General features: G+C 40.4%; 1 protein-coding gene across 2 annotated transcripts in view; it reads right to left on the bottom strand.

The window, feature by feature from the left end:
* Positions 1-12803: 12803 nt before the first annotated feature.
* LRRC8B (leucine rich repeat containing 8 VRAC subunit B) overlaps positions 12804-26887 on the bottom strand; it is a 42614-nt gene continuing 28530 nt past the window's right edge. For both annotated transcript variants that reach the window (XM_072997914.2, XM_072997915.2), the window contains 3 exons: positions 23913-24015; positions 21031-23190; positions 12804-16289 (listed from right to left, as the gene is read on the bottom strand). In XM_072997914.2, the coding sequence (XP_072854015.2) occupies positions 16020-16289; positions 21031-23166 (2406 nt within the window). In that variant the 5' untranslated portion in view covers positions 23167-23190; positions 23913-24015 and the 3' untranslated portion in view covers positions 12804-16019. The remainder of the gene's footprint in view (positions 16290-21030; positions 23191-23912; positions 24016-26887) is intronic.

Below are 26887 nucleotides of genomic sequence, written 5' to 3'. Positions count from 1 at the left end.
GTTTCCGCTGTGGGCGGCTGGCCGGCCTGGGCACTTGGCCCCGCCGAGGGCGGATGGGGGGGGCGGGAGAGAGAGGCGCCTCCTGGCGCCCTAGCTGGGTTTCCCGCGCTCCGCCCCGCCTGGCCGAGTGAGGGAGAGCGAAGGCGCAATAATGGAAGCCTTGGACTCTCAGCGCAACCCCTAGGCAGGTTTCCTCAGATTGAAGAAGCCCCTCTACGGAACTCGCCGGAGGTTGCAGCCTAACTGTTCATCTCTCCCCGAGATATTTTGCTGCCTGAAATGAAGACTCAAGAGGGGGACGAGGTGTGGAGTATTCCCCCCCTCCCTACTGGCTCTGGAGCGGCGTTCTTCACGTCGCCCACGGGCTGGTTTAGGGGATTCCACCTCAGTGAGCCTAAGAGAAGGCCCAGCCCTGGGCTACTCACAAGGAATTCCCACTGGAAGAAGTGGTCGCCAGACTCTGGATTTCATATACTGATTAGTTTAGGCCAAAAAAAGCCGTGTCAGGATAGTTGGCAGTTAAGTTGTTGATCTAGGAGCAAAAGGACCCAATTCCAGAGTCACATTCAGCCATGAAACTCCCTAGGTGAGCTTGGCCCCATTGTGTTCTGTCAGGCCAACCTACCTCACAGGGTCACTGTGTGCTTAAAAGGCAGGGAGAATTATGCTCTAAGGCTGAAACTTGTTGCAGAGTTTTGAATTTCTGGTAAAATTATTTTATTTGCTACACAGTAGAAGTACAGAGATCCACAAAGCTACAAGTTCTCCAGAGTCCACCCTTTTCTTATTAACTGGGATGTAAAGTCTCAATAACATTTGTAGTAGCAAGACTAAAAAAACACTTCTTATAATTGCTTTACATTGCAAACTTGTATATTTATTTATTTATTTATTTATTTGATTTATATCCCACCCATCTGGTCTGGTCGACCACTCTGGGCGGCATATACTGCTTTCTTCACTGGACACATACTAGCAACCAACTGACTAGATCAACTGCAACAAAACAAAGGCCACCAACCAATAGAAGAGGGACAGAACACTCTCAACAGAGAGGCAGGGCTCTCTTTGAATTTCAAAAGTTGGAAGGAATGATTGGTTAGTGCGGGCAGATGGACAATCACCCCAGCCCAGAAATGTCCCTCCCAGTTATTCAAACTACTGTACAGACAGAATGCAAGATTGTAAAGAGAACTTGCAACATCCCTTCTCAGACTCACATGCAGACACCCTCTTGAAGTCCCATCTTGCTAACACAAGTTCAAACATTGTCTCTTGGATGAGACTTGGTCATGAGGTTTACTGTCATCTCTATGGTGTTAGAGTAGATAATCCCAATTACACCTTTCTTGGTCATGGCACACACCAAATAGTATCTCACACTAGTGTGTTTGGTGTGTACATTCATTTTCTCATTTTGTGACACTTTGATGCAGCTCTGGTTGTCTTCCATCAATTGGATCAGCATCCCTTCCTTGACCCCAAAGTGATTCAGCAATTTCTGCAGCCATAGCAGTTCTCTGCATGCTTCAGCTGCAGCAGTGAATTCAAATTCTGCAAGACAAAGCTACATCAACTTGTTTGTGACTAGACCATGAAATAGAATCATTATCATACATGAACAGGAAGCCACTAGTGGACCTAAGCTCTATACTATCCTCTGCATCAGCGTACTCTACAAGCTTCGGGTTTTTACTACCTTGCAGTCTTAAAGTCCATGGTACCTTTCAAATTGCTACTCTTTTTACAGCTGTCCAATCTTTCTGTGCTGGCAAACTAACTTTTCTGCTTAGTATACCTACAAGTAAAAGCTATGCAGTGTCTGGTCTGGTAGTGGTTGTAAAGTACAAAAGCTTGCCTATAGCTGTTCTCTATTTACTATTATTCGGTAGAGGCTCATTTTCCTTCTTGTTCTTCAGAAAATCTCAGTGCATGGGTGTTGTAACACTGTTGGGCATCTTGAAGACCTAATGTCTCCAGGAGCCCAAATGTCTTTTGTTTCTGATTTAGCAAATATGACCCATCTGCCTCCCTTTCAGTTTTAATGCCCAAATAATATTGTGCATTCCCTAACTCTTTGATTTCTATTTCTTTGTTAAAATTATGCACAATCTCTTTGCACTCCGGCTCCCTTTGACTTGCTACAATTAAGTCATCTACATAGGCAAAAATTAAAATTAAATGTCAATTTCTGCTTCTGGTATGCAAGAACTGATCTGCATTACCTTGGTTGAAGCCTTGTTGATCTAACATTTTCTTCAGTTTCTCATTCCAGCTTGCTTCAGTCCATATAGACCTTTCTTTAGTTAGCATATGAAAGTGTGATGTTGCTGGTTGGTGCAGCCCAGTGGCTGCTCCGTATACAACTCCTCTGTAATCTCTCCATTTAGAAATTCAGTCTTGGCATCTAGGTGCTTGACTCACATCTTTCTGGAAGCTGCCACACCCAGGAGCATTCTTATAGTGCTGTGCTAGCAACAGGCGCAAAAGTTTCATCAAAGTCTTCTTATTTCTTTAGGAACCCTTTTGCCACTAGTCTTGCCTTGTAGCACTCCTCTTCTCCATTTGCACCTTGTTCCAGCTCGAATACCCACTTGCACCCGATGGCTTTCTTCCCTGGTGGTAGCTTAATCAGTGTCCATGTCTCATTCTTGTGCAGTCCCTCTACCCCTTCCTTTGCAGCTTTTCAACATCTGATGGCTTCAGCTGCTGACATCTGCTCAGTCTCCTTCCAGATCACAGGCTTGTTCATCTGTGACAACCTTGCAGGTGAGGAGCTGGTATAGTTTGTTGGGTCACAATAAGTTTCTGATAGCTGACTCGGGAGCATCTTGTGGCAGTTCAACAGCCTCAATATCTCCATCTGTGTCCACGGCTCTTGATGTATTGCTCTCTGTTTATGTTATAATTTTCCTGCTTCATATCTCAGCTTGTGAGGGGATTGGTACTCAGTAGAGAGACAGGACACTCTTTGAATTTCAAAAGCTAGAAGGAACAATTGGTTAGTACTGGAAAGATAGACACCTCGGCCCAGAAAAGTCCTTCCTCGTCATTAAAACCAGAGACAGCATATGGAGATTGTAAACAAATATTCAAGAAAACAAATAAATAAATATTTTTCATTAATTTCTGTATTTGCTTGTGGTACTCATTTTCCACAAGGTACAGTACATTATAATCATTCTGTAACACAGTGCTTAACTTTGCATGCTGTATTTTCTCAGAGGTTTGAGCTGTATCTTTTTATGGGTTCAGTGCCCTACTTGGGGAAATCTGTCTACCCATCCCAAACTGGAGACCAAATCTGGGCTCTGTCTCCCACATGACAATCAATCTTAAATTAAAATCCTCTAATCCAGTGGTTCCCAACCTTGAGTAACCCAGATGTTATTGAACTGCAACTCTGAGAAACCTCAGCCACCACAACTAGTGGTGAAGGCTTTCTGGAAGGCTTCAAGAACACCTGGGTTACTCAAGGTTGGGTGGGAATCACTGCTCTGACCTAAGTGATTTACATAAGTCAAGTGTGCAGTGTATTGTAGGAGACACATCGTTTGTAGTAATTACACAGCAAGTCAGTTTTCATAGTTCAACAAAAAAGAAAGGCTGTGTGGTCCATGTGCACAACTGAAAGACAAGGTAATACTTAAATTAGATCTCTAAAATATTGCAAGCTATCATTTGACTCTACAAGAGTCTTCATCAGGCTGGGCATTGCATGGCTAGGGATGATGCAGAAGAAACATACACATTCAAAAAAAATCACGCCTAGATGGACATGCTAGGTTACTCTGTTCACATTCAAAGGTAGCAAGTTTCAGATTTCACCTCTAAGATTTAGATTAGAATGCCTTTCCCAATCTTGTTAGACAAACTGCTGGATAGCACAGTGGTTTAGCCAGACGTTGGGAGCTCAGTTCCCTCTGTGCCTCCTTGACAGAGGCTGGACTCAATGATCGATAGGGTCTTTTCCAGCTCTGCAGTTCTAAGATTATGATGATAATTATGATAATCATGACGATGACGACAACAATATAAAAAGTTGTGTGTCACACCCATTGCTTTATATCAAAATCTTACTGATTTCAGTGGGAGTTTTCTCTTAAGTAAATTGCATTAAGATTGCAGATCACAAAATGTCCATCCTGCAGTAATTGCTTATGTCCTCTTAGCCCAATCAGTTTCCCAGGAGTTTTGTCTTGAAAAATTCTAGCATTTCTACAGATGTATGATTTCCTGTGTTACAGTGAATGGGACTAAAGGCATCCATGGGAGATGAGTTTGGAGTAAATAGCTGGCTCAGGCTAAGATCCAGGAATCAGCTAGATTCTGCATTTAAAACATTGTATAAGTGCTCTTTGGACTGCAGTGTCTTGGCAGCAATGCACAAAGTATCTGTGGGGCTGCTGGAGTAGCCCAAACCAAGTAATCTATGAATGGTATGCTAAAATTTGCTTTCTGTCCAACTCGTGGATTCAATTGACAGCTGCTTTAGGACAGCAGAAATAAAGCAAGCCCTAGCTTCTGCCATCATCTGGAGGGCAAAATGCAGGCAGATTGTGTGTGTGTATGTGTTTAAACGCAGGAAGGCCCACCTGTCCAGACCCTGATCCTGCTGAAAGTATGTAGTTTCAATAAATGGTATCTGTATTTGTTTGCTCTCCTCTCCTCTCTTTCTTTTTATTTCATATCAGAGGTTGGAGCCTGTATTTAAATTTCTGTATACCACCAAAAAAATGTATGGTGGTGGATATGGTGATTATAATGGTGAAATAACTGAGAAACCAGTCCTTCCCCCAGCACTTTTTCAGAAACCCAGGGAGAGAGGGGTCGCTGTATCACTGTCTTGCAGGAAAACAACGAAACCTGTCCCATTTCACCCATGTGGCTTCACCTTGTTTCATGTCAAGATGGCCCTGGATTCCCCCTTTGCCTTTGGAAGTCCTGCTGGGAGATGGAGCTACAGAAAAATATTCTGTGGCCGTTGGTCTCAAGAAGACTAAGAGAGAACAACAAATATATTCTATTTATTTATTTATTTACATTTCTTTTACCTCATCTTTCTCCTTAAAATGACCCAATACAGTGTATTTTAAGGCAAAAAACAGTAAGTATACAAATATTTAAAAAGAGAATCAAACAAGTATTATATTAAAATCAGTAAATAAAATCAATGCTAAAAACATATTTTAAAAACAGAGCACAACAATTCATTTAAAAAAACCCTGTCAGGCTGCCAGTCACTAAGGAAAAGCCTATCTGAAGAGGAAGTCTTTGCTTGCTTGCAGAAGGGCAACAAAGATGTGTGGTGACACTTAGAAGACTAACGGTTTTACTGTGGCATAAATGTTCGTGGAACTGAAGTTCACTTCATCACTGCATGAAGTGTTATTCTCATTTGGCAAATATATGGCTGTAAATAGAGTCAAGTACTGTATAAACACAGATGGGTGGGGGAGTCAAAGGCTTATGATAACATATGAAAAGAACAGAACTAACCATTCAGCTAAATGATCTTTCACAACATCTGTTTCAGGTGATACTAAAATCCACCAAGAATTGCTAATTTTGGGCCGGATGACATATCCCATCAGGTGTTAAAAGAAGTGTGTTTAAGCAGACTGCTTTTATTTTAACGAAAACACACACGCAAAGCCCTAATTTTGGAACTGTTCTCATTTCAGATAGAACTTCACATTAGTTTTCTATTGGAAAATAATTTTCTACCTGTCTGATAGGTTATGCAGCCCCCCTCCCCCAAAGTTTGGTTTCTAGTAATTGGATTAATTGTTGTTGTTTTTCTCCAAAATAAAAATAGCCAGGGTAGGTAGCCTTCTTTAAATGCATAGCTAACATCCAGGAGGTTAAGCCATGCAGTTTAACTCTAAATTAACACATAATGGCCAAAATACCATTGCTTAGCACTGTAAATTGCACTAGTTTAGGCCCACTGAATCAATGGGAATTTGGCAAGTCAATTCCTCCATTGACTCAAGTGAGCACCCTCTATCCGCAACTTACAGTGCTAAAGTAAGTCATGGTTAGAGTAGGCCTATTAGAATCAATTGAACTTGCAGAGGAACTGACTCACCAAATCCCCATTGATTCAATGGCCTGTTGTTGTTTAATTGTTAAGTCATGTTCGACTCTTCGTGACCCCATGGACCAGAGCACGCCAGGCCCTCCTATCTTCCACTATCTCCCGGAATTTGGTTAAATTCATGTTGGTAGCTTCAGTGGTCTACTCTAGTGCAATTTACAGTGTTAAACAACTGGATTTTAGTTGTGTTTCAGGTCATGGAAGACAATCTCTATATGAATTTTAATTCAACCACTTTCACAGTGAAAACACCCTTTGAAATCCCTCCACAAAAGAATGGCAAGTTATAGGTCAGCTACAAAATATCTCAGGAGAGTGAAATGTTCTCATTTCAGTGTACTGGAGAGAAACACACACCATATGATCTGTAGAGGCCTTTCATTTATAGTCTCCCATTTCAGCTTCTGTAATTCATCAACCCAAAAATGGTGTTTGTGAACTGATAAATGGGGAGATTCACCACTAAACAGAAATAAAGTTAATCCCCATAATCTTAAACAGATCTCAGGCTTGGAAAGAAGTAATCTCCTTTTAGAGAACAAAACCCATATTTCAAAGTCACATATAAATATTGCTTTAGGAGAACATTTTTTTTCCTTCAAAGCTCTGTGTATTTCTATCATTTCCCTATGCAGCTAGATCATGGCTACAGCTCTCTCTCTCTCTCTTCATTTAGTCTCCTTTATGTTATATAAATTCTCAAGTTGCAAGTTAGTATTAACCTAGAGAAACAACTATTTATTCAGTATGTGGATCCCATTGGTTACATGATTTCTAAGTGAGGCATATAGGGAAGAATCATATGCTGAGTCTGGGTTAAGTTGCCTTTACTCTGCATTTAGCACTGTTGGGCAGGACAGTTCTACCTGGTCCAGAGAGAGAGAAGCCATAGTAGGGAACTGCCAAATCCCAGGCCCTGCCAAGCAAAGCAGAGGACAGGGGCAGAAGTTTACTTTTTTTAAAATGGCCTTTAAAAAATTGAATATTTTGACATTTTCCCTCCCAGTAGCTGGCATAGTTTCCCCTGAGACTGAGGGATCAACTACACAGAAAGGCTGTCCCAAGTTTATTTAAATGGATTTGCAGTTTCCCGTTTCCGCTGCTGAAATATTTGTTGCTGTTCACCTGGAAATAGTTAATTATTCCACTGCAAAAGTTCACACTGAACCTTCCAGTGGCTAAAACTTCATCTGGATCACAGCCAGCCACCCTGTTAACACCATCTGTCCCCTTACTCCTTCCCTTTATCCTTCTCCTTCATCTGCCCTCCATCTCAACTTATTTCTTTAAAAAAAAAACAAATTGACAGGCGATACAGCACTGACTTGATAGGAAAATTTGTCAGCCTAGCACAAAGTAGAACAAACTGAAAATCTAGTCTGCTTGATGGCAATAGGATGGTTTATGAGGGCGATACCATCTCCCCAAGCTGAACTCTTTGGACACAGCTATCAAGAAAAGATAGAAAACAGCCCTCCAAGCCCCAGTGCCAATAAACTGTCCAGGAGAATATGGTGGTTGATAGTATCAAAAGCCATGGAGAGATCAAGGAGAACTTTGTAATTCAATCACATAGTCTTCAAGGTGCCCCAAGTCTTCTCTTTACTATTTATTTATCTTTGTTCCTCTCGCTGAAACAGACTAACATTGACAACCTCACTAGAAACTATTCTATATGAATATTTCAATCAGGGAGACAGCAATTATTAACTGCTGGATAGCTCAGTGACTTAGGTATCTGGCTGTGGAGTGAGAGGTTGGGTGTTTGAGTCCCCACCGTGCCTCCTTGAGAGCGGCTGGACTCAGTGATCCATTGGGGCCCTTCCAGCTCTGCAGTTCAAAGGTTATTGTTATTATATCATTATATTATTGTTATGTAGACCCCTCAATGACATTCCCCTGATAGCTCTCTCTCTCCCCCCCCACACACACAGGTGGGGGAGAGCTGCGAGTATCCATGACAAGCATGCTGTGTGGTTGTCCTGAGTGGCCATCCGATGCGATGCTTGCTCTTTGTTCCAACTGCATGCCTAAACAAACTCCTAAGATCTCTCTAAGCTGACCATCTTTAAAATCAGGATCATTATATTTATGCAGCTGCTTGGTTAAAGCAACAGCTCCCCCTCCACCATTCTCAGGATAAACTAAAGAACGTTAATGATGCAGCTTGATACACACGAAGGAACACTGAAATCCCAGTTCAGCCAAAGTTCAGGGAAATGGGAACTTAAAAAAAAATAATATCCCATTTATGGAGTTTTTTAGTGTTTGCTGGACAGGACACTTATCTGGTGTTGTTTGACATACAAACCATTCTTCTTTTTGTAGCATGCATTGTTTTATTGGAGCTATAGCACGTGGGTCCTACATCGGGGTCAGTATCACTGGGTACTTGCCAAGGACTACATGCCACTCGGGGTCCTGATGAGCAAGTCAGCCCTGCTCAACTCCCCACCTTTGCTGCCTCTGCCAGTTCACCTGCTTTCTTGAAAACTCTGAGAAGTGGAAAGAGCAAGAAAAATGGGGAGGAACACCCACTTTGAGACTGCCATATTGATGGGGGCACCCAGCTGAGCTGGAGGGAGCCACCCATGCCGCCTAACGACGACTGCATTTTGATCCTAAAATTGGAGCAGGAGGGCCCCGAAAGCAGAGCAACAGATAAGAAGTAGCCCTTTTGAGGCCTTTTTCAAAACTGCTGTTTTTTGCAATCTTGCCCAGGCCATGCAAACTGTTAGCAAAGCAGATCTGGAGGGTTGTCCAGGGCAGGGATAATGGGAGGAAATTTTCCCCAGGATGTTACAAAGCAAGACTCCCTGCCTTTTCTCCTATATGTACCTTTGGCCCCTGCTTTGACCCTGCCATGTTGCTTACTAGAGTTCTTGGTATTTTCTTTAGAGTGTTCATCAAAAGAGGAAATGGCTTATTAGAATGTAAGATGGCACTGCATCTCAACATGTACTAGTGAGATAATGGGACCTCCCCCTGGCCATGATGGGAATAAATATTTTGCACCACTGTGTGAGAAACAGATTACCAGCTAATGTGCTGTTCAAGGTGTTGCTGCAAGCATAAGTGTACATTCATTCTGGTAAAGGAGAAGGTAAACAAATTATTTTTGCTTTTTATGTCAAATTTAATCTGGCTGTAAAATTTATCCTTGGAAGTCTGGAAGGGACGGAGGCCTGGAAGAGAAGCTACGCTTGTCATGGTCATGTGATATGTTTCTTTATATCCAACCAGCAATGGAAGTGAAATGGGTCATATGGACATGGGATTGGTCCAGGCCAAGTAGCTTTGCTTACAGAGTCTGTTTCAAGGAGAGAAGGAACAGGGAAGGCTTTAGGAAGGGAGTCTGTGTCATGGGAAGTGGATCGTTTTTGTCGGAGAAAGAACTCCAGACATCGTAAGGAAACAGCTAAAGCAGTGAGTGAGTGAGTAAACACGCCCTAATATTTATAGACAACATGTCAGTGAAGACTAATTTTCTCGGCTTTTATCACAGGAGGAAGGTGTAAGAGTGATGTGAGGCCAGGCCAGGCCTTAAAGGAAGAGTCCTTCCTACATGATCAGTGGAGAAAGCCAACAGCAGGCCACAAGCAGACGTGTGAGGCTGAGCCCCAGAAAGCAGAAGAATTTGTAGAAGAGCACAGCCCAAACCTTATTCCCTTATCCCCAGGTGAAGGAAAAAATGAAGCATGTCATTCTGCTTGACCCCAGGATAAGGAGGAGCATGAATTCTCACAAGGAAACCAAGTGTGTAAAAATTCTTGCATGTAACCCTCAGCTTTATATATATTCATTGATGGGTTCTTCTATGGCCAATAGCAGGGCCTTCAACATGACACCTGTCTCAGACACCATACACCCTCTGGCTCATGAAAAGGACTCTTCTTGCCTGGGCTTCTGCTTATTCCAGGGCTGGCCTTAAGAATGCCCAGTGTAACTGAATGAATTTGAAGTGATGTGCTATCTTTGTAAATACAACAGTTACAGTACAGTACTGTATATACATTTCACACAGAGTCCTCTGGTGTAGTGGTTAAACTGCAGTACTGCAGTCAAGTCTCTGCTCATAATCCGAGTTCAATCCTGACAGATTCAGATAGCCGGTTCAAAGTTGACTCAGTCTTCCATCCTTTTGAGGTTGGAAAATTGAGTACCCAGCTCATGGGGGTGGAGTGATGTGTAGCCTGCATAATTTAACTGTAAAACACCCAGAGAGTGCTTTAGCACTATGGGGCAGTGTATTAGTTGTACCACCAGCAATAAGAACAACACACGCTATCAAGAAATAACCATGTATCCAGGCAGGGAAAGCTCAGGCTAGAAATCTCAGTGGCCAGTGCATCTCCCACCTTCCTGGAAGGGGAGACCAGAGAGAAATTTGTAATTCTGGAAGATGATCATTCACCATATTTGCTTTGGATGTTCATCCACTCAGCCATGCCAGCTATAGCCCTGTATATAATGTTTACAACTGATCACCAGCTTCCTTGGACATAATTGTAGTAATGGTGGTGATGAAACATAAAACTTCAGAAAGAAATATCATCTCCCACCTCACTTAGGCCTCTTTTCTGCTATGATCATAAAGCTTTATCTGCCAACAAGTCTGTATCAATAATTTAGGAGTTGGAGACAGATTATATTAATCTAACCACACTAGGGGGAAAATGTGGGAACAGCTCTTCCATCACTTTGGTTCTCAGGCCGTTTAAAAGCCAGCTGGATTTCAAATTAATAAAGACAAGATGTTTATAAACAAGCTATGGAGAGTTTTTAGCTTGTTTGCATGATACAGGATCAGCAATGACCTAGACATCTGTTAGAATGGTTATCTGGAAAAATGAATCAGCTACTTAAAATAAAAATACTTTTTGAGATAGGATACGTTGGCCCAAATCTTACCTATTCATACTGGCATAGCAAAAATGGCATAGCTTTTGGAGGTGAAGTCTCCAAAGTTAAGAAATCACCATAGACATTATCAGTTGCATACCAAGTATTATGACTTGGCATGCAAATGATAGTGGCCCAAATCCTATTGCCCACTATGCATGTGTAACATGTGATTGTGCATGTGGTAGGTATGCTAGTGCCAAGGCGAAATTGCTATCCTCAAAGCATTTCCAGTGGTGGTGCATTATCCCATCTGTTGTGCCATGGATGCACAATAGACTGTGATTCCATCATGCAATTTTTTTTTGTTTCCAGGTGTAATGCCTGGCACTGGCATAACTTTATGTTATACTGGCATAAACTAGTCAGTGTCCATAATGCTTTCTTAACTCAGGACAATTCACTTCTAAAAGTTACACTGTTTGTGTAGCTACACAAAAGGATTTTGGCCATTGTTTTTCAAGAATTAGCAGCATGCCTGGCTGGCAGAAGAGTGGCCTATTGCTCTACTTTACAGAGGATAGTCCTTTGTTTGAAAGAGGTGTAGATTTAAAAAAAAAAAAATCCTAGGAAGGGTTCTACAGTAGGACCCCCAGATCTGAGGGAGATAATTTCCACCATTTGTCATGGTTGCCTGAAACAAAGGATATGAGGGAAACCTATATACCACATACGGGGGGGGGGCACAAAGGCCACAAGTCAGAGGGAGAAAGGCCACAAGGGGGGCACCCTTGTATATTGTAAAAAGGGCTGCACTTTGCCACAGCCCAATTCAGGAATCTGACCACAGCAGTTGCACAGAGTCTTCATTATATACTGTTTGCTATTCTCGCCATAAGTAAGTTGCAAAGCATTTTCAAATTCAGGTTATTAAGTGTAATTAGCATTTTTGAAGTTATTGTGGGATTTCGAAATCTAAAATTCAACAAATTGCATCACGTGCAGACTGCCTTCTCCAAAGCATTGCCCAAATTCCTTAAATGTTAGGAATAACAATAGCAAATAAAATAATCAAATCTTTCCAATGCAGAAAGGAGGGGAAAAAAAGGTAATTGGAAAGAAGATTTAAGGGATTTTTAAAAGAAATTGCATATATATTCAGGTAAGTGAGCAGCTGCAGTAATTTGAGGTACATTAAGCTGTTTGCCTTCTGTGGTCAGAGAAGATCCTACCGCTCAAGTGATTTAGAGAAACGGAATAGCAAGCAACAGTAGCATGTGGCCAGAGTAAGGAGATAATTTATAGGATGTCTGCCTCCACCACCATCACTACTTTGTTGAGCACTTTTTAAAAACAGTATTTCCTTTACAACACTTGTCACATTTGAATATTTTGCTAATATGCAGTAAGCAAAGGAGTGTCAAATGCAGAGCTAAGGACAGAGCCTAGTCAGTTAAGCACTTTTAGATTTCACTGATTTCGGTGAGCGTGTGAGATATATCTATAACTTTCCCACATGAAAATTAATAGCTGAAATCCATTGATTTGGGGTAATACCAGTGGAATAATTTTCAGCAGCCACAAGTTAGAAAGTTAGTGTAGGCACTTCCCATCGCACACCAATCCAGTCATTCAGTGTGTGATAGGAAATGCCTCCACTGACTTCCTAACGTGCAAGGATTTGCCATTAGAAGGTATACCACTTGGAAATACATAGTAACATTCTAGCCAATGGGTTACAAAAATGCTCAGGTTTGGTTAAGTGGTGCGTATAATATTTAAAGATTTACCTCTCAAGCTGTTTCATTACCAATTTGGGGGGGGGGGAAGCTGTTGACACACAACTAGGATTAAGCATGGAGAAGTTAATTGAATTTATTCAAATACTTTCAACAGAGGTTGCCAGTATACGCAGGACTATATTTAAAACACTCCCGCCCTCCTTCCACCCAAACCCCAACATCATTACAGTAGTGAAAGAAACTGAAAAGCCATTGTGTACAAAATGAGGGCTATATACAACAACTATGATAATTTGACATTATCATAATCAGTCCTATGCTTGTGGTGGGTTTAGAAATTAACTCACTCAAATTCTCTTTATTCGGATACAAAAGATTTAGTGTGAAGAAGGGAAACAGCAGGTTTCAGAAGGACATATAGTTCAGCTCCGCCAACTGAAGGAAGGGTGGGGTCAAGATACAGAAATGAAACCAAAAAGGCACATTGTGGCATGCATTAAGGTCAGAACGGTCAGCCTTTAAGACTTTGACTGATGTCCTGTTCTGAAAGGGGAAAATCTTAGGCTTTAAGTTATTTAACTTAGAGTTAGGCCATAACCAAGCAAACTGTCATGCACTTGTGCTTGTATATCGTGGCTACAGGCTTTAAAACAGGTCTTCATTGTCAGAAGTTTATGCTGACTTTCTTTAAAAGCACTTTCCTGCTCCCACTGTTCCTTTAGGAAGGCAACACAGAAATCTGCTGCTACCCTTCCTACTTCTATGCATGTTGGGCGGTGAAATTTTTTGACAGAAGGAATGTTAAAGAAATCAAAGTCATTCCAAGGCTAAGTTAATGTACACATTTTTTAAAAATCACACTATAATAAATTTAAAATTATTTAAAAACAAATCTCAGATTCCATTTAAAAAATGGACCTTGCCACTGTAATCACAACTGGATTTTCCCTCACACCTTAGGATCTACTTTAAAAGCTTCAGTTTTTTTCTTAATAAAGGTATCTATCACTTTCTAATGCCCAATATTAATGACATCTTTTATAAGACTGGCTCACACGAACAAGTCAGAAGATGAGGAAAGGAAAAGCAATCCTGGAAAAAAGAGAGGCAAAGATGAGGAGATTTCAGTTAATTTTGTAATGTGTGAAAAGTGGTAAGATGGAGGCTTAGATCCCAATCACATGATTAATTTTTTTCATGAAGACCAGAGGTCCATGTTGCTGCAGGTCTGCTGCTTTTGTGTGACAAAAATCAACTCCAAAGTTCTCTCATCACAAGTAGACTCTGAAATATGCAGACTATGCTTTCCCAATATAGTCCAATGCAACAAGCACATGTTCATTAGGATAATGGTCACAGGTTATTTATTACTTGGTGTGTGATGCCTCAACAAAATAATTAAGCTGTTATCTCCCCCTCCTCTGCCAAATAAAAGGCTGGGAGAATTAGACATAAAACAACACATTTTCTGTTCCCTGAGAGCTATTTAAAAGATCTTTGGAATGTAATTATTACAATGGACAGATATTACCAAAGTGAGATTTTCTTTTTCTTTTTAACACAGCTGAGTTCTGTGGTATAATGGAACTGAGCTATTTCTAAAGATTTTTTTTTTAAAAGCACATACTAATGTAAACTTGTCACAAACATTTCTAGTATCTCATTCAACCCAGTCTCACAAAATAGGCATAACATTAGTAAGCAGAACACCTGAATACATCACACAGAAATATAAAGTACTCTTTCTTTGAATGCATGCTACCAAGTTCTTACATTTTTGTGTCAGGAATCAAAAATCACAAAGATGTCTCAGAGCAGCACTGAAATAGATATGAGATATGAAAAATTCCATAGGTTTTACCATAACTTCTATAAAAGCTCCTTCTGCCCATGGAAGGGATGCTGGCCAAGCAAAGGCTGCTGCCGGATGAAGGTGGAGGATAGTGGATGTAATCATTCCCCTTTCTTTCCTTCTACAGCTCCTGGATCATTCCCCATTCTGTTGCAAGGAATTTCCTACGGTCTGGAACATTTTTTGGGGGGCGTGCAAGGGGTCGCTGGGAGGGGGGAAAGTGTTGAAAGCCACCTCCCACCTTCTCCTTTAACAGAAATATGGTTTCATAGCAATTCCACCAAGGAGAGGATCCCGAAGCTTTTGTTAGGATCAAAGCCTGTATTTGCAAGTGAACTTTTATTTGCTTTTGTGACTATTCAGAAAGATGTAATGTGAATATGTAACAGAAGTTTTCCATTACCTTTGGCAATGAATAAGAGACAAGTACATAGGGCCACCCATTTCCAGGTCATAACGTTAACTATTTTCCTTTTTGTGAAGATAATCTGCAGTACACCATCTCTAAATGCTTGAACTGTATCGTCCCTTTTATAACTTGCTGCACATTTCTGAAACATCCCCAGAAGCATATTAGTACACAAACTGGGGAAGAGTAGGAAAACTGGGAAAGATAAAACAGCCATTGGTATGGCACAGAAACAGAATCTCTATATCATACTGAAGTCCTACTGCTATCTCAAGTTTAGAGACAAGGGCTAAAAAACTTGCATTTATACATACTAAGCGTAGCACAAAAGACATCTCTCATGTTAAACTTAACAACTTGCATAGTTCTCAAATGCTTGATTTCACCTTTAAACCAGGTATATTTATGCTCCACTATGTACACAGTGTTCTTCCTGTTATCACTCCTTAAAGCCACATAAATGGGAGTCCAGATGGCATGATGGCTAGTGGTATATTCTAGACAATGCCAGGTGGAATGTCTCAATGGAATCTGAATTATGGTTGGGTATGAAAAAATCCTGATGAAGTTATCCACATCACTTACAAAAATACTGAAACTATTTGACTTTAAATCTATTCCTCAGTGCACTGAACAATGATCTTTTATACAAGACAGCCTCCATTAAAGCTCCCTCTCCATACCAGAAATGGGCCAATGGTAAACATATCAGGAAAGCTTTATTTGTTGGTCCTTACAGGAAAATATATAAATTATTGTTGAAATAACAGTGGCATGGGAAAATAGCTCTCACTAGATTCAAACTGTATTTTTCTATCTCAGCCACTCAAAAATAATTAAAACACTATTCCGCTTAGCTCTGAACGCATTCATTCACAATTCAGATTTTCATGAGATGCATGCATATACATGCCAAATCTGTATATGTTTAAAACGTAAATGTGTACATATTTTTAAGAGAGATTTGAGTCAACGTAGAGTTGCAAATCTGAAGCAAAGCATATTTTTCTTCAGAGTTGGGGCTTAAGAACTCCAGAGGGTTTTGCCTGTACACACAAGACAGTTCTCTTAAACTCAGGCTTTGTCCAAGATCGGCACAGGCTCTGTCACTCGAAGGGGAAGTGTTTTTAATAAGCATTCTTCCACAATCAGACAACTCCGTTTCAGAGAACTACATTCCTCTAGCTCAGCAGGTAATGACTCCAGATAGTTTCCTTTGAGCTCCAAATGAAGAAGACTGGAGAGTTCACCAATCTGAGGCGACAAATGTGTCAGGCTGTTATGTCCCAGAAGGAGGTACTGCAGTTTTTTGCACTGAAACAATTCATCTGGAAGTGCTTCAATCTAAACAAAACAGAAAAAGACACTAAGTTGCAAGGTGTTTGCAAATGCAAAAGCAATCAATACACTTTTTTTTCCTTAGCAAGCTTCATATAGCGAAGAAATCCCATTTTGCTCAATCAGTTATAACAATTAATGGATCCGTGTTATGGCTTACTTCCAAATAAAAGAAAGATATGCTATGAGCCAATCATACAAATAGTTTGATACAAGCCAAGTGAAATTATGTATGGATATGCATCACACTCAGATAAGCTCCTTCTTCAGTAAAACAGATCTGAAGCAGGCTGTGGCAGAGTCAAAAGCCCTTATTCAGGCATTATCTATTTAAAGTCATGGTGAAAAGAACACATTATTCTATCCCCATCCCCCCACCCCTCGTTATTACTAGAACAATGAATCTGAAGATTTTTCTGCTGTCCATGGGGATCTCTCCACATGAATCAGGATCCTGATTTTCTACAGCCACACTTGATAGTAAAGGTTCTAATTCTACTTCTTCAGACACATTAACCTATAAATCCTATTTATAATCTATGCTTGTGTACCAGAAATTGTTTTAAGCTTTGGAGGCAATTTTTCATTGCTCAAATAAGGCCAACTAAGTTGGAAAACCAGTGTCTCTGAAGAGATAGAAGAAAACAAGATAAGAAATGTGTGGATGCATTTGAGGATATTGGGTATGCTACTGTTCCAGCTGAACTTGGAACAGATGTGGCAGAGTGGAGGATTTCTTACAGATGGTAAATAGAAATGCACAGTATAAGTAGCTCCTAATAAAGATGACATTAAAAAGGGTTGTTCTTACCAGAGCAAGAATAGAGAATATGGTATGAGATGCAGTGCTTTTGTTACTTCTGTTCTCTTTCAATGAATGCTTGAATCAGGTTTTAATCATTTTTAAAGGCTCTCTTTTATATTTCATGTTTTTTAAATGAAAGTACCCATTTATTCTTTGTCCCATTACCTGTGGAACAACTTGTAACATTTTGCCTAGGATGAAAACAATAACTAATCTATGAGGAACATGCTGGCCTAAATCCAAGGCTATACCACTGAAGACCCACCAGTGCAGTGGGCCCAAGATGTTCTTGGACTACAACTTCCAGAAATCTTAGCCAACACAGCTAATGGTGTAGACCTCTGGGAGTTTTAGCCCAAGAACATTTGGGGAACCAAGGTTGGGAACCACTGCTCTAGTGTGATGGTGGGCAACCTCTGCAGGTGCAAGGACCATTTTTGTCCTACCACGGATTTCTCTGGGCCCCTCCTATAACTCTGAAAAATTATGTTTTGAGTCCTTAAAATCACAGATTGTGCTCCCAGAAGCCCCTGGAGAGATGCGACTTGCCCTCTAATGATTATATTGTCTTCCCTAGGGCCCTTTTCAGCAACAGCAACTGACTGGACAATCACTTCCAGTTTCTAGAAAAAAAATGTTTTGAGGCCCAGAAAGAGACTGGAAGAAATTTTATTTAGAGAACACACCGAGTTCCCCACAGACTTCCCAGTGCATTATTTGCTATTTTGGTGACTCAACATTTGGGGCGGAGGGGAGACTTCATGAGTGCCTGCGTTGGAGGAGATCTGAGAAACTGCACTGTTAAGTCTGGAAGGCTGTGTATAGCTTGCAGCCTATTTTTCTCATTTGGTATCCAGTCTGAAGAATTGTTCAATAAAACTAAAACCTGCCTCTCCACTTTGGTCTTAAGAGGAAGATCATTAGTATTTAGGGTTTCTTGAATTTCACAAATCAATATGGAAGTCTGAATTTTTATTTTGCCCACAACATTTTGCCCTGACTCTTCCCATCCTGCTTACAACTTTTTTGAACTATTGCCATCTGGCAGAAGATATAGAAAAATTAAGACTCGTACCGCACGTTTTCTGAACAGTTTTTATCCCAGAGCTATAATTGCACTTAATAATGAGCTTAAAGACCACCAGTAGTGAATAGTTAGTTGGACAGTGTTACTTAGCCTGTGGTGTACATGTTTGTATTCTTAGTAGGGGATTTTTAGTGGATGGGGAGTGTTTGGGGAATTTTTATGTGTGTGCATGTGAGTCTGGTCTCTGGGTGCCTGTGTGAATTTCGTTGTATGGATATACCATGTATATACTTACAATGACAATGACAATGACAATAATAATAATAATAATAATAATGATGATGAAGATGATGATGATGATGATGATGAAGAAGAAGCTTCCACCGTATATGGTGAAATCAAATGTAAGAGATTTCTCTCTGAAACGTTGGATCACAAGAAAGTACTTAATGCACACATTTCAGGCATCAAGTCCTTTACTTACTATGCTTACCATGTCCTCATATCAACTAGTTGCAATGTTTCTATTATTCCCATGCTAGCAACTAGGGACAAATTCCAGGAGATGACCAGGTGGTCACAGTTAAACCCTTGTACCTATACAAGTACTGTAGAGCAGTGGTTCTTAACCTTTGTTACTCTGATGTTTTTGAACTGCAACTCCCAGAAACCCCAGCCAGCACAGTTGGTGGTGAAAGCTTCTGGGAGTTGCAGTCCAAAACTTCTGAGTAACCCAAGGTTAAGAACCAGTGCTGTAGAGCAGTGGTCCCCAACCTTGGGCCTCCAAATGTTCTTGGACTACAACTCCCAGAAGCCTTCACCACCACCTCTGCTTTCCAGGATTTCTGGGAGTTGAAGTCTAAGAACATCTGGAGGCCCAAGGTTGGAGATCACTGCTGTAGAGGGTAAAGCCACTCAGCTTACCCAAGGCAGCCTCATGAGTACTCAAACAACGGTGAACCAGACCCTTCTAAAACTAATATGGTACCTATCTTATCATCAATCCAGGTACTGCTACATCTGCATGAAACACACCTTTAAATGAAAGTGGAAGGAATGTGACAAAGTGTCAATAACGAGGAATAAATTCCCATCCATCACACTAAATTCTCTATGTCAGGAAAGGAAACTATCACGGAATGGGCTACTCGCAATCCCTGTGGGAGAGTAATTTACCTTCCCATTTAAAGGAAACCATTCCAAAGAAATCTGATTTAGTAATGGATGATCTTAACAACTACAAGCCCATGGCCAACATTCAATTCCTGGGCCAATCAACTGAGAGATTAATTAGCTAGTTGACCAGCTGCAGGTGTTCCTGGATGAAACAGACTAGATTAGTTTCAACTGGGGTTCAGGCTGCACCATCTGAGAGAAACATCTTAGTTGTCCCACAAGACAATCTTGAGGGAAGTAGACAGGGGGAGTGTAACCCTACTGGTCCTCTGAGATTTTTCTGCAGTCTTTAATAGTATCAATCACAGTATCTTTCTCGGGCAGCCACTGATTTTAGGGATTGGGGGCTCCATTCTTCTGTGGTTTCAAGATTTTCTTGAGGGCTGATCTCATACAGTACAGCTTGGAAAGGCATTGTCCACCCCTTGAGACCTGCATTATGGGGTCCTGAAGGGATTGGCTGTCTTCCCAATGCTTTTAAATATCTATATGAAGCCACCAGGAGAAGTAAGACAGAGATTTGGAGTTCATTGCCATCAACATGTGGATGACACACAAATCTATCTCTCCTTTTCATCATCTGTGGGTGTTGCTGTGTGGGTCCTCAAGTGCTGTCTGACATTGATAAGGAACTGGATGAGGGCCAACAAACTAAAACTGAATCCAGATAAGTCAGAGATTCTACTATTTGGAGGATCACTGGATCAGTTAGAAAGATATTTACCTGGCCCCAATGGGGTTGTACTTCCCCAGAAGGATCATGTTGTAGCCTGAGATGTTCTTGGACCCAGCCCTCTCTATGGAGGCACAAATATCTGCTGTGGCCTAGACTGCCTTTTATCAACTTTGGCTGGTTGACCAGCTGCACCCCTACCTGGAGAAGAAATGCCTAATAGTGGTTCATGCACTGGTAGTTATTTCAACTAGACAACTGTAATATGTAGGGCTGCCCTTGAAGTCAGTACAGAAACTTCAGCAGTCGAGAATTTGGCAGCAATCTGATAACAGGTACCAGCGGATATGAACACAGATCCCTGGTCTTGGCGTACTTTCACTGGCACCCTGTTAGTTTCTGTGTTCAATTTAAGGTGCTGGTCATAACCTATAACGCCCTTGACAGTTTAGGGCCTCAATATTGTAGAACATCTCTCACGCAAAATAGCTACTGTCCCACACATTCCTCACAGTCTTTGATATTAAAGAGGCAAAAAAGATACCACTTCCCTTCAGAACAAGCTTCCTATAGAAGTTCACTAGGCACCATCCCTGTTTTAAGAAAGCTACTTAAGACCTAATTATATAAAGCTTCCTTCTACTAGTGCGAATATTGTCCTGAGATGTCCAAATGGGTTTTATTTCATGTAATTTTATTTAGAGGCAGTTTTAGCTAGTGGCAGGGTTTAGGTTTTTTATTTATTTATTATATAATATTTTAATGTATGATTCTATTGTGAACTGTGCAGAGAACAACAACACTAATGAGGTGGTAAAGAAATTGAAAGCAAACAAATAAACAAACAAATAGGCTATTTAAATCATTAAATGACTGCATTAGGCCCTTTAAGTTAAAAACTTAAACATGAATGAATTCATCAGACTAAATAAAGATCAGCCTTCTTAGCTCCTTCTATGGTAACACAGAACACATTATTAGGCTAAAGTCACTACATTAACAGGAAAGAAATAAAGATATGGAAAATAGCAGGTTCATCTTAAACCCACATTCTGCCTCTACTTACATGGTTCTTCGTTATCGCAAAATACTGCAGATTTGTTAAATACTGGATTTCATCAGGAACAGAGGTTAGCTTGTTATAACTAAGATCCAAATAATGCAGTTTTTTGCAAAGAAAGAGCTGTGGTGGGATTTTTTTAATGTTATTGTGGTTTAAAAAGAGCTGCTCCAGATTTGCCAAAGTTCCAATCTGCACTGGGATGTAGGATATATTATTGTGCCACAGTTTCAGACAAGAAAGATTCTCCAGGTGTTGAAAACTAATGATTTCTTCTACCGTTCTGAGATTATTTTCTTTCAGGTCTATTTCATGCAAATAATTCAGGCTGAAGATAGAATGTGGAATGCGTTCCAGGTCACAGCTGATCAATTCCAAAGTTCTCAGGTTCAGCAGTTTCTTCAAGTTGGTCAACACTAGCAGTTTTCTCCCCTCATTATCAATAGATAACTTTTGTAGTGAAGGCAGCTGGTCAGTAACCACCTGAGGTATGCGTGAAAGGCTACTCTTTAAGTGAATTGTTTTCAGATTCACAAGTTCCTGAAAGCCTTCATTGTAGAGGCCATTCTGGGGTTCTAGCATGTAGCATCCTGTCAAATACAATTCCTGGAGATTCCTTAGATAGAAGACCCAGCGTGGAATTTTGCTTAGGTCAGCTGATTTTAGACGCAGGATTCTGAGATTCTCTTCCAGGAAACTCAAGGCTGGGAATTCTACAGTTAACGATGAATGATAAAGGTTTAATTCCTTGAGACTGGGCAACTGGTTTACTGATGAAGGAAGCTTAATCTCAGGGATGAGTTCTAGGGTGAGAACTTCTATCTCTGTGAGTTCAAAGACATCATCTGGAAGACCACTAAGCATAAAAAGATGAAGTTCCATCTTGTCCTGGGAATTTCGTACCAGCTTGCTTCTCAGTCTCTCTAAAGACCACTCATTATTTAGACTAATTTGCTTCAACTTATTTTCACTCACCTCAGACAGGAAAATGGAGAACCGCTTAGAATACAGGGGGTCATACTGGTCTGCCAGATGAAGAATAAAGGCAAAATCATTTTTCACATCAGGGATATCACTATAATTACTCTGCTCCCTCAGCTTCTCAAAAGAGTATTGTTTCAGTGAACTTCTCACCATCCATAACAGACTGTAAGTGCACGTCAGGCCATATAAGATCACCAAAATAACATAAAATGAAGCAAGCACTTTAAAAATTTCTGCCAATGAATAAACACATTGGTATCTCTTGTAGCCAGTAAAGACCTGAATATCAACTATGCAGTCAAATTCTAGTGTAACAAAGGTTAAATAATAGGGAACGTAAATCATTATCAATATAAACACAATGACTTTGACCACAATCTGCTTTAGATACACTCGATAAATGATATCTTTCTGTTCAACATGCATCCTGAACCTCTTAACTTTTTCAAAAATAGATTTTGCTTGTTCTCCTTCTTTTCTGTCTAGGACATTTGAAGAGCTTTCTCTTCCAGCTGTTTCTAGTCCAGTTTGCGAGTAGGACACAGATTGCCGCTTACTGTCCAGTTCTGTGAAGTTGCTTGGTGAGGAGATAAATTTTTTTGATTTGGAGAGAGGCAGAGTCCTCACAGACTGTTCAGCCACTGTCTCTGACAGGGCACGTGTTGTCCAGGGAGAATCAAAACATTTATGAAGAATGGCTACAAAATGCTCCAGCCTTGAACTTGTGCTGGGATAGTAAAGCCAAAAATTACTGCAAGCTGCGAAAATGAAAGTATGGAGAAGCACTAAGTATGGGAAAAATTTGGCAAACCAGTGAAGCTCTCTCTCGTAACACACGGCGTCAATGTAAGAGTACTGCTGACGATGAAGATAGTTCTGTATTCTCAGAGGGCGAATTATTGGTGTTGCAGAGCTGAAGGACACATTAATGTTGCTTTTAACCAGATCCCAAGGCACTGCACAATGATTGTCAAACTCAAGCTTGCAAGGAAGACAACATAACAATCTAGTCTGAGTAAGCTGGAGTGCCCCAGCAATAACAGCAACAAGCAGCATTATCATGGTGAGATAATAGCAGAAGACATCCCACCACGGTTTCAAGATTTGGTATGAAGACTGGGCATCTGCTAAGCATCTGAGTTCAGTTAATGTAATCATGACTTTCTTATGGAACAGTGGCAACTGCAAAAGAAAATATAACAAGAAGAAAGGAGAGAAATGCTTAGCTGGTGACTCATCATCCCCTGATCAGAAGGTACATTTCATGAAGTAATAAAAATGCAGCTATACTTTTTGCTAAGACTGCAGACCTAACAAATCTTTTACATGTTGTAGCTCCGTAAGGTATTCAGTAACAGAGTGAGTCATGCAATATATGCATCTAACAATATACCAACAGCATTAGGATTTAATAGCCATAACTTAAGGTTATGTCCAAATTGAACTTCATACATAGTAAATTTGGGGACTAGATGAGCACAGAGAATAAATACTTTTTGTCTGATGCAATTAGATCATATTCTCCACACAGCATGATTTCCTCTCAACAGCATGGAAAAGGAATTGCCAATTCTCCTATACCGAAAAACATTCCTGTGTTTCTTGGCAGTACTCTGGCCCCAATTAGAGGGAATTTAAAAACTGATTTCCATATACCAAAGCCCTTCCCCATTCATTTATACAAGGGCCCTCAAGGGGTATTTCTGGATCAAAATTATTGTCTGCCTCCCTGTAGAAATTCTGATGCTGGTCACTGAAAATATTTGCGTGTTCATACACAATTAATTTGCTGGTATGGATACCGATGCTTACAATTATTTCTGAACCCTCTAAATTCAATATTTATTAGCAAATTCTGCTGGAAATATGTATCTTAAATGTTGGAGATAATAACTTCTACTTACTTTACTAATTAAATGGAGTAAAACACAGAGCCACCATCTTCAATCAGGTGGTCTGCATCTTTTGAAATTCCTTGGGCATGCCATTTTCACAAGTGTCTTCATCCTGGACACAAAAACACAAAGATTTAAACTAAAGCTTTATGCATTATACATGACTAGTAATGCATATGAAAATTTCAGTAATGTAGTATGGGCAGCTCTCCACAAAAGAACCTTCTGCTTTTTAAAGATGTATTTCTGCATAAAATTTATTGGATCATATTCTAACATAATGAATTAATATAATGCCTAACAAACTTCTCAGCTTCAGTGTGTAAAAAAGTGAATAGCAAGCATCTAAGAAAACATGTTATCATAAACAACTTCTACAAACATTCCCCTCAATCAATTCTTTTGTAAAGGGAGAAGAATGTAGTATACCAAATCCTTACCTAATGAATTAAAAACTAATTTTAAAGAGTACAAACCTTTCAATTCAAAATGTCAGGAAATGCCATGTCACTGTCTCTAATTTTTTTTCCTACTTACTGCTTGCTATGACAATAGTCTTGTTTGTGACTGAAACACATACTCAGATGTTTAGTTGTAAGCAGTGGGAGGTATTAATTTTTGAGTTATGCATCACTGGAGGAAACAACATTAACTAAGTTTGATACTGTTCCTTATATATAGATCTGTAGTTTAATGAGCCCTCCAACCAAATCCAAGTCACTAGTAAAGATGTTGGAATATGTAACTGTTTAACACAGTGTGTGTGTGTTTAGTATAGGAAGAACTAGAATGCGGTATTTGCATAGTGACGCATTCTGACCAATCAGAAAGTGCCTGATATTATCCTGACAGGTATATAAAGCAAGTGTCAGTTAACAGTCCCTCAGATAGAGATGACAGGGTTTGATAGGGCTGATAGACTTTGACAGGGCAAATATGTAGTAAGATGCAGTTTTGTCAGATATGGTCAAATATGTAATAGTGTTAGGTAAAGGTAAAGGTTCCCCTTGACATTTAGTCCAGTCGTGTCCAACTCTAGGGTGCAGTGCTCATCCCCGTTTCCAAGCCGTAGAGCCAGCGTTTGTCCATAGACAGTTTCCGTGGGCACGTGGCCAGCGCAACTAGACACGGAACACCGTTACCTTCCCACTGTAGTGGTACCTATTTATCTACTCGCATTTACATGCTTTCAAACTCCTAGACTGGCAGGAGCTGGGACAAGCGACGGGAGTTCACTCCGTTGCGTGGATTCAATCTTACAACTGCTGGTCTTCCGACCTTGCAGCACAGAGGCTTCTGCAGTTTAGCCCACCGCACCACCATGTCCCTTCGACATAATAGTGTTAGGATGTGAGAATTAATTATTTACTATAGTAACTATATCTGTCAGGTTTAAGGATGATATATTAACTAAGTCAAGTACAAATTTAATGCAACAAGTACCAAATGTCTAAACATTGTAAGTTTATTCTATTCCACATATGTTTTAAACAGTAAAAGTTACTTAATGTTTTTAACAAAGACCAACTGATAATGTTATTTACTATCAACTCCTGGCACAAACACACACTAGGTAGAGTACAATTTATACTCTGCATGTGGCTTTTTAAAAATTACATTGCTTAAAACTCCTGTACACATGCTCTGTCAGTTACATTTTATATTATTTTAAAATCAGACCAACAGAAAGTTATGACAGCCCATGTGAACAAAAGAAATAATAGAAGCTGAGAGTTTAAGCCTAGTGATGAGCAAACTCCCATGAATTTGATTAAAAAATGGGTCACCAGTTAATTAGCAGTACCTCTAGAAAACTAAACCACCACCACCCATCTACTCCCAACAGCTCAAAAGTGACTTGTAATTCTGGTTGTGCAATATTAAGTTAACTTGAGATCTCATCTCTTTGTTCTTAGTCCCCAGAACACAAATTTCCACTCCAAACACACATAAAGCCAAAGAATTTAGCTTAATAATTTTCCTGCACCTTTAATAGAAACAAAACAACCACTAGAAACCATCCATTATTTATGCTTGGCAAAGAAGAGTATTGCAAACATTCCAAATGAGGTGAGCTTCCAGCAATGACCTCTCGGCGGTCTCTGTAATATAAGTTAATGCCATGTGCCAGGTTATACTGAATAAATAAGCTTAAATACTGAAGAATGATGGTTGCTTTCAGTCTTCAGCATAATATGGAAATGTCAGAAGAACAAATATGATTAAAACATCAATGTATGTATACATTAACTAAGTTTGTAGGGAAAGTTTACCTACAGAGTAAGCACAGATGTGAACAGGTTCATCCCTTCCCTGGGACGGACCCTCCTCTTCGGCAGGAAATAATAAAGGCGTAGTCTTTATAACCTTTAAATTTTCATCTTTATTCTCTCCCACATCCACCAGCACACTGCTTACAGGAACAAACGTTTCTAACATAGGCAACAGGCCACAACTTTCTGAAACACAACTTTTGTCATAGTCCCATGGACTCAAAGGAGTTGACCCCCCCCCACCATCCCTTGGCTTCTGGCTTCAGGAGAGGGGCGCTCCGTATTGCACAGATAGTCCCACTACATGAGTGTCGGACCCACCCTCTCTCATCAGGTTCTTCAGGATGTTGGTATTTCTCTGCTTCCCACTCATGACTCAACTCGGCTTCTCTGGGCGCCATGATCTCAATCCATTCTTGAGCCATCACTCGTTGAGGTATTTCTCTCTCCTCGTCAGGATTAGGCAGCAAACCTCCCACTCTCAAGTTTGGAAAGTCCCTTATCAGACCCTGGGTGCGAACTCTTTCAAACACTTTTCTCCGTTCCTCTCTCTTCTTTCTTTCATACTCCTCCACCACTGAGCAGAACCTCCTCACCACTCCTTCATTTATCCCTTCTTCCCATACCAACACCTCTTGCTCCTCCCACTCTCCTTCTGCCAAGCAAATCTCCGTCTTTCCCACCCTGTCATCAAGGTTTAACTCTCCCGCC

This window comes from Pogona vitticeps, chromosome 4 (assembly GCF_051106095.1).
Source record: "Pogona vitticeps strain Pit_001003342236 chromosome 4, PviZW2.1, whole genome shotgun sequence".
NCBI lineage: Eukaryota > Metazoa > Chordata > Lepidosauria > Squamata > Agamidae > Pogona > Pogona vitticeps.
This window is presented reverse-complemented; position numbering and strand designations above follow the sequence as displayed.